The sequence below is a fragment of the Cetorhinus maximus genome, chromosome 12, assembly GCF_964194155.1.
Source record: "Cetorhinus maximus chromosome 12, sCetMax3.hap1.1, whole genome shotgun sequence".
NCBI lineage: Eukaryota > Metazoa > Chordata > Chondrichthyes > Lamniformes > Cetorhinidae > Cetorhinus > Cetorhinus maximus.
Genome location: NC_135890.1, coordinates 21142927 through 21155767, shown reverse-complemented (window position 1 = coordinate 21155767; position 12841 = coordinate 21142927). Strand labels below are relative to the sequence as shown.

General features: G+C 45.6%; 1 protein-coding gene across 2 annotated transcripts in view; it reads left to right on the top strand.

Annotated features, from left to right (window-relative positions):
* The window catches only part of shank3a (SH3 and multiple ankyrin repeat domains 3a), a 1183771-nt gene that overhangs the window by 915110 nt on the left and 255820 nt on the right, over window positions 1-12841 (top strand). For both annotated transcript variants that reach the window (XM_078553129.1, XM_078553130.1), the window contains exons 15-16: window positions 208-283; window positions 10601-10683. In XM_078553129.1, the coding sequence (XP_078409255.1) occupies window positions 208-283; window positions 10601-10683 (159 nt within the window). The remainder of the gene's footprint in view (window positions 1-207; window positions 284-10600; window positions 10684-12841) is intronic.

Genomic DNA, 12841 nt, shown 5'->3' with positions numbered 1-12841 from the left:
TCACTGTGTTATCTTTTCCTAACTCTGTGTTTCAGTGTCGTGTGTGCTTTCTCTGTCAGTGTCGTGTGTGCTTTCTCTGTCAGTGCCGTGTGTGCTTTCTCTGTCAGTGTCATGTGTGCTTTCTCTGTAGTTTTACTCTGCTGTCTCTTTGCTCATTTGTTTGTTTACTGTCCCCTTTCCAGTTTAAGTCTTCAACATTTTTTTCAGAAACACGTGAAGACCGGACAAAGCGACTCTTCAGGCATTACACAGTTGGATCCTATGATAACTTTTCATCTCACAGGTAGGAGACTTAATTTACTTTATCAGGAGTTATTTTGCACTGGGCATGTTGAAAACATGATATTGTTGGCTTTCAGTGCAGGACAGACTCATACAATTAATGTAGGCTCCCACAGCTGAATATATGGGTCCTATAGGACATGGGCAGATACAACCCATTAAGTACAGAACATGGCGGTGAGATTGGTCTTCGTCAGTAACACCAAACAGACTCATAGCAAATTTGCATTTTGTTTTACATTGCAGCCGATTTTCTTTTTGTTGGTGAGGCATACTGCCAATTTATGATGTGTTGTACCAAATTACTGGCAAAGTCTGATTACAGTCCCTATTAGCCCTGTCTCTGTCAAAGAAAGCTCACAAGAATGGATGGTGTAGGATATTGAATTGGTCCAATGGTGAATTAGGTTCATACAATTCTGAGTTCAAGCTGTGTAAAATGTTGACATAGGCTACAGGTGTAGATGGAGCATTACTCTATATCTAACCCACACTGTACCAGCCCTGTGAGTGTTTGATAGGCAGTGTACAGGCAGCTTTACTCTATATCTTACCAATGCTACACCTGACCTGGAAGAGTTAGCGGCGAAAGTGTGGCAGAAGCTTTACTCTGTTTCTGACCCTTGTTGTATTGGGAAGTAGTTGGGTAGGTGGGGTTAAAGGCCTGAAGACAAGATGGTAGTTTCAGTTGAAGGGATATGGGTAGAAGATAGTTATGTGAGTTTGAGGGATAAGGGGAGAAGGTGGGTAGTCAAAGAAATTGTGGGGTTGAAGGATATGGGGTGTAAGGTGGATGGGGTTGAAAGATAAGGGGAGAAGATGGTTATGGTGGAGTTGGAGAATATGGGGAGCAGATTGGTATGCGGGGTTGAAAGCTATGGGGAGAAGATGGGTTGATGGGATTGAATGATATGGAGGAAAGGTGGGGTTAAAAGATGGGCAGAAGATGGTAGATGGGGTTGAAGGATATGGGGACTAGGTTGATAAGTGTCTGTGTCACTAAGGTAATGTGAATAAATGCATTAAGCTTTCAGGTGAGGCTTTCATTTCCTTGTAATGGATTTGCCTCCGGGATAGAGAGCAACAGCCTATGTAACTGTTACTAGTACGACACGAGATATAAGCTTCTCATCAAATTACTTGAATTTCATTGCGGCTCTCCAGTGAGGTGGTCGCAGAGCTGTTTGCCATGATGGAGGACAAGCACTCCCTAAGGGAGTGGTGGCCACCCAAAGCCAAAGGCACTGAAGGTCACCATGGCACTGAATTTCAAAGCATCAGGATCATTTCAGGGATCCACTGGAGATGTGGGTGGGATCTCCCAAACTGCGGTTCATCACGGCATCAGGATGGTCACCAATGCCATCTTCAAGAGGGCTAGCCAATTCATAAGCTTTCGTACCGATCCAGAAAGTCAAGCTGAGAGGGCTATAGGTTTCAGGACCTTCATAGGGTTCCCTGGGTACAGGGCCTCATCGCCTGCACATATGTGACCTTCAAGACTGCCACAGGCCAGGCTGCAGCCCTTCATCAACAGGAAGGATTTCCACTTGCTAAATGTACAACAGATCTGTGACCATTGCAAACAGTTCCTGCAGGTGTGTGCACGTTTCCCGGGAAGCAGTCATGATGCCTATACACTAAGGTAGTGCCGGGTGCTAAACCTTTTCAGGCTCCCTTGCAGCCTTCAAGGATGGATACTGGGTGACATGGACTACTCATTGAAGACATCACTACTGACACCTGTGAGGATCCCAAACAGAATTGCAGAGGAGAGGAACAACTCCTGCCACCAGACAACACGAGCCACCACTGAGCAGGCCAGGGGCCTTCTCAAGATTCAGTTTGGATACATAGATCAACCTGGTGGCGTCCTTCAGTAGGGGTCAACAAGGGTCTTGTTGTGGTGGTGTGCTGTCTCTGCACAACTTGCTGCTACAGAGGGGTGAGGTTTTGAACAAATTGTGCAGCATACACCTCCTCTGACAATGATGATCTGGAAGAAGCGCTGACCAAGCACTGTGTTATGATGACCCTCAGGCAGCACAGGAAAGGCAATACATGCAAGGGAGACTCGCAACGAGCTAATACAGGAACATTTCAAGTGATCCTTAGCAACAGATCCATGAAATCAAATAAAGCTACACCATTCTGCAGTCCCATTGGCACTTAAATAAATACTGGCCTTGTCAGCAATGCTCTTATCCCATGATCAAATAACAAAAATCACACTATGGCACCTTGCTGATCACTCCAGAGGAATGTCATCAGCCTGAGGCTCAGCCTTGCCCTGTCTTCTCACAGTCCTCCAAGTCTTAATGTCCTCGACCGTCACAGCCTCCATCAGCTGCTTTGGTGTTTGTGCTGTGCTCACCAGATTGAGACACCAAATCTACACAAGAATGGATATCCACCGACATGAGATTATCTGCACTGATGGAGGATGTGGGAAGATTATGTGATGGTGCACTCTCTGAGGGCACCTCTTCCTGCGCTGAGGTGGACTGGAGCTGTGTGCTCTTGTCTTTGAACTGCGTGAGAGAAAAGATTAATTAGAGAGTAATGTGCATTCTATCTCATCCTTCAAACTACAAGTGCGGAGCTCCATGTGACCTGTGGTGGACACATGAACACTATGTTAAAAGCAGAAATATGAATACTATAGTTCATCTTCCCCAGAGACACTCTTGTCCCTATCCATTCGGCTGTTCACTCTCTTTTGTCTCCACTTCTGTTTCACCATTTGCTATGGAATGGCCCCCACACTGGCCTCAAGGTCCAGTGCCTCCTCCATCAGCTTCAGGGTGGCAAGGTAAGGGACACTGCCACTGGTTTTTGCCCTTTCTCTTGCATTGTGCCCATTCATTTCCTGAAAGTGCATTAAAGATCATTGTTAGTCACCTGACAAAGACTAACACAATGCCTCTGTTGGGTGGCAGCCTTACTGTCCGTGATGGTGCCACGGGAATGTGTCCTGCTTGAGGCCACTCAGAAGTGTCAGTGTTGGAGTTAACTCTGACTGATCGGGGCCCTCCACAGAGAGACTGACAGGCCAAGCTGCTGCTTTCCCTCTGCCAGTGATTGGGTGGGCGTAAGGAAAGCAATGTGTGGTGCCCTCACTTTGGCAGATAGCGTGAGGTCATTAACGCACTTGGGGCACTGGAGCCAGGTTCTGAGAACGACCCCAAGGCTGCTGACTTCCTCTGCGACCTATGTCCAGGCTTACTTTGTCTGGCAGGCCAGATTTCTCTTCTCATCTTGGAAAGAGGACCTACCCCTTGCCCCAGAAGCCTGGAGGAGAGCCTGCAGTGGGGCATCACTGAACTGTGGGGCCATGTAGGATCTTCTTTCTGCCATTCCTCAAAGAACCTTTTTGCTTCAGGGCTTCAACAGGTGCTGCCTTAGTGGGAGGAACAAATACACAGAGTGCTCTGGCAGTTCTTTAAATATGGTGCCAGCATTCCCAATGGCACGACCTCGGCCATCGGTGTCGCCTGAGTGGATGGCTCCTCTCCCTTCCGGCAATTAATAGGCTGGCTGCCACTGGATCATGTCCTCCAGCACGCCCCACCCCCATCTAGACATCAGCTGCTCCCACTTCCACTCCCTGCTGTTGGACCTTGGGCCTTGCCGCAGAGTTCAGCCCGTCAAACCGAGGTCATGTTGTCCTTTCAGGTGAACATAAAAGATCTCATGGCTCTATTTCGAAGAAGAACAGGGGAATTATTCTTAGTGCCCCAGTCAATATTTATTCCTCAGTCAGCATCACAAAAACAGATTATGTGGCCATTATGACATTGCTAATTGTAGGACCTTGCTGTGCACAAATTAGCTGTTTTGTTTCCTACATTGCAACAGTGACTACCCTTCAAAAGTGCGTCATTGACATAAAAGTGCTATATAAATCCAAGCCTTTCTCTTTTCTCTTCAGCCCCTTCCTCAACGTTTGTGCTTCCTCCCGACATTCTCAATTCTTTAATTGTACAAGAGACGTGTAGATGATTGGCAGAGAGTGTTCTTAATGGCACAGTAAATTGAACCTATTTTGATTCATACTAAATCGAAGATGACAAGACAGGGAATGGGCTGTGAGTAGGCCACTTTGTATCTGTGCAAACTTCCTGTCTCCCTCCCCCCACCCCACTTGGACTATTTCAGAATTAATTACATTTCCATGGCAACATTCGCTGGCCCATTTGTGACTAAATACCTGAAAGCATGAGTCACAGCTGCAATAGTGCAAAACGACTGAGGAAAGAGGGAAGAATTGGAGGATAGAAGTCCTACTGGTCCAGCATAATGCCCTGGTCAGCATTTTATCTTTATCTTAACATTCTACAAGATAAATTGAAAACCAAGGACTCACTGAGATTGAAATTAGTTGGATATTCAAATTGGAATTTAGCTGAAGTGTGTTACCCTGACACAGTTGGAGCCTGGGATTCAACAAGCCTCAATTCTTTTAAAGCTGCGACCATCATTGCTCCTTGCTCTTCTTCAGCCTTATTCTCAGCTATTTCAGCCCCTTTCATGGAGTACAAGATCCTTGCAACACTTTACACTTGTGTACATTAAATTCCATCCACTAGGTGTTAGCTGTGGTTCAGTGGGTGGCACTCTAACTACTGAGTTGGAAGGTTAGAAGTCCCAATGCAGAGACTTGAGCCCAAAAACCTATCCCGGGGGAATACTGCATGGTCAGAAGTGCTGGTTTTCAGATGAGAATTAAACTGAGGTCCTGTCTGCTGTCTCAGGTGGGTGTAAAACAGGCTTGTCCAACCTTTTTGTGTGGGAAGTGGAGTGGGACGGAGGGGGGTGGGGGGGGCCACATTTCAATTTTTTTCTCACTCAAGGTGCCGCTGAGGAAATTCCAGCAGGATAAGGTTTGGCACAACATTAAACATGAATTTTGAAAAAAAATTGATGTCAACACAATAAATTGATAAACCAAAAAAAAGGACTAATTAATAAAAATGACCATTAAAAAGTGCTAAGCAGCAGAGTTAACTAATAACACTTATTTTGCAATTTCACTTAAGCAGAGTTAGAGAGAGACAGACTAGGCTCCAAGTCCAGGTCACCAGGGAAGGGAGCAGGGACCAGGGCTGACCTAAGGAGTTGAATTTAACTAACACTGACCTTGTGTTCGCACCTGGTGGTACACATACCGAGCTGACCTCAGTGGAATTCATATGAAAGTGGGAGTCAGAAGCTGGTTTCCTTTCAGCCTGGGTTTCTCTCCTCTCTTGGTCTGCTTTATGGATAGGTTTCTGGGGAGGGAGGAGGAAGTGTTCAGCTCACTTCCAGCCTTCCAGGGTCCTCACTCTCACTCACTCGCTCACTCACTCGCTCGCTCACTCACTCACTCTGCACACAGACTCACTCACTCACATAGACTCACTCGCTCCGCACCAGGGCCCCGGGAGGTTTGGACGTCTTACCACCGAGGAGGTGTTCAGGATATTGGCCTTCCTCATTCCGCAATCTGGGACTCCAGCTGCCCCGAGCGGGTGGTGCTCTCAGCAGGCATTGCTGCTTTGACTCTGTTGTTCCTCATGGCCTCCCTGGCCTGCTCTGCTAATCTTGAGCCCCTGCGCTCCTTTAAGGGCTGCCGCCTGAGCAGGAAGGCGAGAGAGAGAGAGACATTGTGGCCAAAGGTAGAGGGAGCACCTGCTGTGAAAACAAGAGAAGCCGCTCACCTTCATACTGCCATCTACTGACTGTTTCCCTCGCGAATTTGCTGCTGTTAATAGGCTCAGTGGTGAGCTATCAGCAGCAAATGCGGGAGAAAAAAAGCCTGTGATTGGAGAAGCAGCTCTTAGAGAATCTTTCATTGAACTTACCCATAGTTTGAACAGTGAGCCCAAGGATCGGATACAGAGGCTCGGGGCGATGATACTGGCCTGTGGGCCATGGGTTGGACAAGCCTGAAGTAAAAGATCCCATCATTCAATTTTGAAAAAAGACATGGGAGTTGTCCCTGGTGCCTTGGGCACCATGTATCTATCCCTCAATCAACATCACTAAAAACAGATTACCTAGTCACCATCATATTCTTGTTGCAAGTTAAGAAACACGAAACAGAGTTTCGGATGATCTCAATTTTCTGTAGAGTGCAAGATGGGGTCCAGCCAGTAAAGCATTATACACAGCCCTATAGATACCCTCATGCATAATTACATTCACGCCCTCGCCAATGTTCCCTCTAAGCGACATGCATGTGCAGCTGCACAGCTATTGTGAAGGTATTGCACAGGGCGCTCATAAGCTTGTCACCTTGGGCCACACAAGAAAAGTTAAGAATACCACGCATTGAAATAAACAGAATGCACACAACAAATAACATTTAAAGGGATCATTGACTCCCACAAACTCATATTAACAACCTCATGCACAATGCCACACACACCCTCACACAATCACATACACACCCATACACAAACCCTGACACATAGGGCTGAATTTTCCTGGACACTAATGATGGGCTGGGAGGTAGGAGGGCTGGCAAAACGGTGGTGGGGGGGATGCCTGCCAGTGGTGGGAGACCTGGTGGCTTGACTGTCCTTTGGATGGCCAATTGAGCTTCTTAAGTGGCCGATTAAGGGCACTTCCCACCCCCTCGAGCATTCTTCCACCTCAGGAGGAGCCTCCACTCCATAGTTCAGGGGCTGTCCTTACTAGGCATTCCAGGGCCCAACGAAGGCCCCTCACCCAGGTGGCAATGACACTGCTGGTGCTCCACAACCCCACCGCACTCACCAGGGTCTGGCTGTCAGGGTCCAACTTCCCTCAACCACACCTGGCTTAGAGGGCGCCCAGCATTGAGTCACCCTCTCCCTGGTCATGCTGCCCCTGTAATGGCCACCATTAAAGGCAGCACTGCTGAGCTGCCAGTCCTCTGATTGGGTGGCTCCAATGGCAGCCTCTTAATTGGCTGCTGCCAGCAATACATCGCCCTAGGTCCTGCCGCCCACCGACGCAAGTCGGCCTCCAAATAAGCAGCAAATTCAGCCTATAGTCACAGACACATCCCCAACACACAGTCACATAACTATGTCCACACACACACACCCTAACACAGTCACATACACACACAAGCATACTCTCATATACAGTCACAGACATACTCTCACACTAAGTCACAAATACACCCATACAGGCACACTGTCACACACATTTCACATACACCCACTCATACACAGTCACACACACACACCCTCACACGTGATCACCTATACAGGCAAACAACACACTCCTACATACACACACTTACACAGAGTTACAACTACACCTATACATGGACACCCTCACACATAAGTTACTAATACACACTCATACAAAGTCGCAAATGCATGTACACATACACACTCTCGTACAGAGGGCGGAATAATACTGGGGGTGTGGAGTGGGATGCGGATGACATGCCCCACACCCCAACACGCTCCACGCCAACCCGCCCCACAGCAATAGAGCACTGCGGGGCTCTTTAACAAAGGCCAAGTGGGACTTCTGCCCCTCATTGGAGGGGAAGTCCCACCCTCTGGATCTGCTGGCCAATTGGATTCGCTGGCAGCTCCCTCCGCCCAGGCAGCACCAGGAAGGTGTCAGTGGCAATTGCCTGGACTGCAGGTGAGGAGTGAAGCCCAAGGCCCAGGAATCCCGGAGCCACTAAATCCAGGGTCTTGGCCTGGGAGGGCTAAGGGAGGTTAGAGAGAGGGACAGTGTGAGGGAGGGGTGGGTTTAAGGTAGGGAGTGGGTAGGAAGGAAGGGGGTGTTCAGCCTAAGGGGGGCTGCCCCACCATCGGCAAAGGGCAGCCCCCGAAGAGCGATACCCCCACCCCCTCTTTACTGCCCTTTAACCATTTTAGGTCAAAAATCGGGATTCATGCTCCCGCCCTGCTGCCCACACCAAACATATTATGGCGTGGACAGCGTATTATCAGGGTCAATGGGCTAGATAACAGGTCTAATTGACCATTAATTGTTGATTTAAACATGTGGGGGGGGGCTGCCAATTTCAGCGCCCGCCCGCCCCTCCACATTATGGGGTTGAGCTTGGGGGTGGGCTGGAAGGTGGTGGCCCACCCCATTTTACGTCCCCGTCCCCCAAGGGAAACACGCCCGCGGGGCACATAAAATTAAGCCCATAGTCACATTTAGACCAACACAGGTATGCCCTTCATTGACAATCAAGTACAAACCCTCACACACAACCTGACACTTGCACATACCTTCACAGTCACATAAACTCCCTCATAGACATTCAAATACACACACACACACACAGAGTCACGTATTTGCACTCAGACACAGTTGCATAAATATCCTTACATACAGCCACACTGAGTCACATACACACCCTCCACAGTCACATATATATTTTCACTCATAGTCAGATACTCACCCTCATAACATTCTGATATACTCCACACAGTTTATAACACTTTGATATATTCCACACTCCTCACTTTACACACAATTATATCCCACACACCTCACCGTGACTCTCTGATATACCTCACACCTTGCATTGTAACCCTCCTATATAACCTGCACCCCTCACTGCAGCAGCCTGCGCTCCTCACTGAAACATCCTTTGATATAGCCAACACCACTCACTTTAGCCTAACAGACAGAATCTTTCAGGTTTATGTTTATAATATCAACACCTATTTGTTTTATAAAAGGATTTGCATTTATATAGCAGCTTTCTCAAGCTAGCCTTTTACAATTATCCTTTTACGGACAATATATACTTTTGAAGGGTAGACATTGTTCTAAGTTAGGAGCCATGGCAGCCAATTTTTTCACAAGATGGTCCCATAAGCAGTAATTAAATAATTACCAGATAATCTGTTTTAAGTAATAAAAATAGAAAATGCTGGAAATACTCAGTAGGTCTGGTAGCATATGTGGAAAGGGAAACAGAGTTAATATTTCAGGTCCTCAGATGAAGGGTCACTGACCTGAAATGTTAACTGTTTCTCTCTCACGGATGCTGTCAGACCTGCTGAGTATTTCCAGAATTTCCTGTTTTTATTTCAGATTTCCAGCATCTGCAGTACTTTGCTCTTGTAATCTGTTTTAGGCATTGGTCAAGGGATGAAAGTTAGCTAGGACAATGGGAGTACTCACTCTTCAAAAGTGCCGTGGGATCTTTTATGTCAACCTGAGAAGACAGACAGGGCCTCAGTTGAATGTCTCATCCAACTGGCGACATCTCCAACAGTGCAGTGCTCCCTCAGTGCTGCTTTGGAACGTCAACCTATATTATGTGCTCAAATTTTTGGAGTGGGATTTGAACCAACAACTTCCTGACTCTGAGATGAGAGTGCTACCAACAGAAGCAAGGCTGGCATTTGTTCATAATTTTTAAGGTAAAACTAATGCTCAAAATAATGACAATTATACGCTATTCAGTAATTCATCAGGAATCAGTGAACTTTTTTTTTGCCTGTCACATTCTTGCTTGTAAAGTAAGCAAAAGGAATTAATTGATCATATTATTGGCAGTATTCTTGATGAATGATATTTACTTGGTAGGCCGTTTGCTTATTTGTTGCACGGTGTTGTAAGGGAATATATTTATCTTTTTGAAATGCATGATTGATTTGTTTTCTGCCTCTACTCTGAACCACCAATTACTGGGTCGCAACAGTTTATGAAGTAAATCTCTGTAGGCTGGCTTATGGGTAGATTGTGTTTGTGATGTCTATCGAATTTTTTTCTGCTGGCTTGCTAATTGTTCACACTCGCACTGGTGCTTGCCGCAGATGAGAACCAGCTTTTTTTTTCTCTCTCTAACAGCGTGTGGATGTGAGTGACTCCTGGAGCCTGTAGGAAGTTCCCTTGCATGTAATTAACACTCAGCAGCTGGCTTGTGTTACAGACGTCAGACTAGAACGTTAGATCAGCACTTGCTTGATTTTTTTTTTTCCCTCTGTGCATTATGCAACAGGCTATGTGGAGGGGGGAGGAAAGAGGCTGTTGGGGTGGGGTTTGAATGGAGGAGGGGGAATGAGGAATGCATGCTGCTAGAGTGACTGAGGTGTGTGTGTGTGTGAGTGTGTGTGTGCATGTGTGTGTTTGTGTATGTATGCGAGTGTCTTAGACAGCAAGCAACCCAGCTTTATTTTGTTAACTCCAACCTCTGTGCAGGAGAGAAAAACACACACGCACACATACACACACATACACATACATACGCACACATACACATACATACAATCAAGACTTTGCTGCTGCTGAATGCTGGTGATCACCTTTTGAAGATGGTTGTGAAAAGTAACCCAGCGCCCCTCTTGTCTTTCTCTCACAGTGATTATGTCATCGAGGAGAAGACAGCAGTGCTTCAGAAGAAGGAGAACGAGGGATATGGCTTTGTCCTCCGAGGAGCTAAAGGTGGGATTTGCTGCATTCCTGATTCCCTTATTTTTCCTTTGTGAAACACCCAGCCACATACTGAGCTGGAGTTATAATGGTACACAGCTGATCGGGAATTTGTTTTTTGCCTTGAGAATTTTTCACACTGCTTCTGCGTCCCTTGTGAATCCGTCCAGTTTAACAGCTTGTTTCAATGTTGCTAGCTTAGTCTCAGCATCTTCAATCTTTGTCATACTTGCAACATGATGAGGAACCATTGTTATAGCTGTGTTGTACAGATGGGCAGGGTGAATTTATGCTTCACCATGGACAACGTTCTATTCATCGTGCTCCTCATTATTGCAGGCAGCAGGACTGCAGCTAGAAAAGGACAACAGAATGGTCAATTGCATCTTTCTTAAAAACTGACTGTTATGTCAAACACTGGTGTAAAAATATGGTTGACACATTTCCCTGTTGAAAATATTTCAGCGCGAACCATGAAACTGTACTGGAAAGGGAGGTTTATTAGATAGAGGACAGAATTCCTGTTAAAAGCAGCTACAAGCCTGAGGCATCGGAACCTTTCTCCCTAGTGCAGTTTTTCCCCACAGGCTGGAAGGTTAATGTATTAAAAATATAGTCAGAATGTGCCTGTATAAATACTTGGCAGAAAACACCACTTCACTTTGAATGTGTGCACTTTTATCTGTGTCAGCGCCTGCGGCACGTGGTGTGTGTGTGTGTGTGTGTGTGTGTGTGTGTGTGTGTGTGTGCGTGTGTGTGTGCGTGTGTGCGCGTGTGTGCGTGTGTGCGTGTGCGTTTGTGTGCGCGTGCGTGTGCGTGCACACGCTCGTGTGTGCACGCATACATGTGTGCACACAAATGAATGACCACACATCTCGGCATGTGTGTGTTGATCTGCTTCCACAAATTCACACGTCCAGTTATCAATGCAAAAGAAAACTATCCCCATAACAGTATGTACAATACTGATATTCTAAGACACAGGAGTAACATGAATCCCATACTATATAACGATATCACTATTCATAATGCATTACATACAACAGAACTGTGTGCCCATCCCTCTATTGTATATAACAAGATTCATTTTCTGTCAATTGTATATAAAATGATTCACTATCTGTCTCTCTATTGTGCACAACATGATTCACTGTCTTGTCCTCTTTCCTTTATAATGAAATTTATAATGTCTGTCCCTCTATGTAATGAGGTTAACCATTCACCTTCTATTGGACATAATGGTATTCACTGACCGTTCCTCTATTGTATAGAACAGGATTCACTGTTCGTTCCACTATTGTGAATAACAGGATTCATTGACCATTCTTCTATTGTATAGAACAGGATTTACTGTCCGTTCCTATATTGTATATAACAGGATTCAAAGTCCATTCCACTATTACATATAACAGTACTCGCCACCCATTTCTCTATTGTATAGAAGAGGATTCACTGTATGTTCAGCTATTATATGTAACAATATTCAATGCCCATCCCTCTATTGCATATAACAGGAGCCACTAACCATTCTTCTATTATACAGAGTAGGATTCACTGTCCATTCCATTTTTGTATGTGAGTGTTCATTGCTCGTTCCTCTATTATTTATAACAGGATTCACTGTCTATTTCTCTATTATATAGAACAGGATTTACTGCCCATTCCTCTATTTTGTATAACAGGATTCACCATCTATTCCCCTATTGTATAAAACAATATTCACTGCTCATTCTTCGGTTTTATAAACAACAGGATCCACTGTCTATTTCTCTGTTATACAGAACAGGATTCACTGTCCATTCCTCTTTTATATATAGCAAGATTCACTGTCTGCTTCTCGATTATGTAGAACAGGATTCATTGTCTATTCCTCTATTGCATACAGCAGGATTCACTGTCTATTTCTCCATTATATAGGACAGGTTTCACTGTCCATTCCTCTATTGTATACAGCAGGATTCACTATCCATTTCGCTATTTTACAGACCAGAATTCACTATTTGTTCCTCTATTGTATATAACAGTATTAATTGTTCGTTTCTCTATTATCTATAACTGGATTCCCTGTCCATTCCTCTATTGTAAAGAGCAGGATTAATTGTGCCTTCCTCTGTTGTGTGGAACAGTACTTACTGCCTGTTCCTCTATTGTATATACAGGGTTCACTATT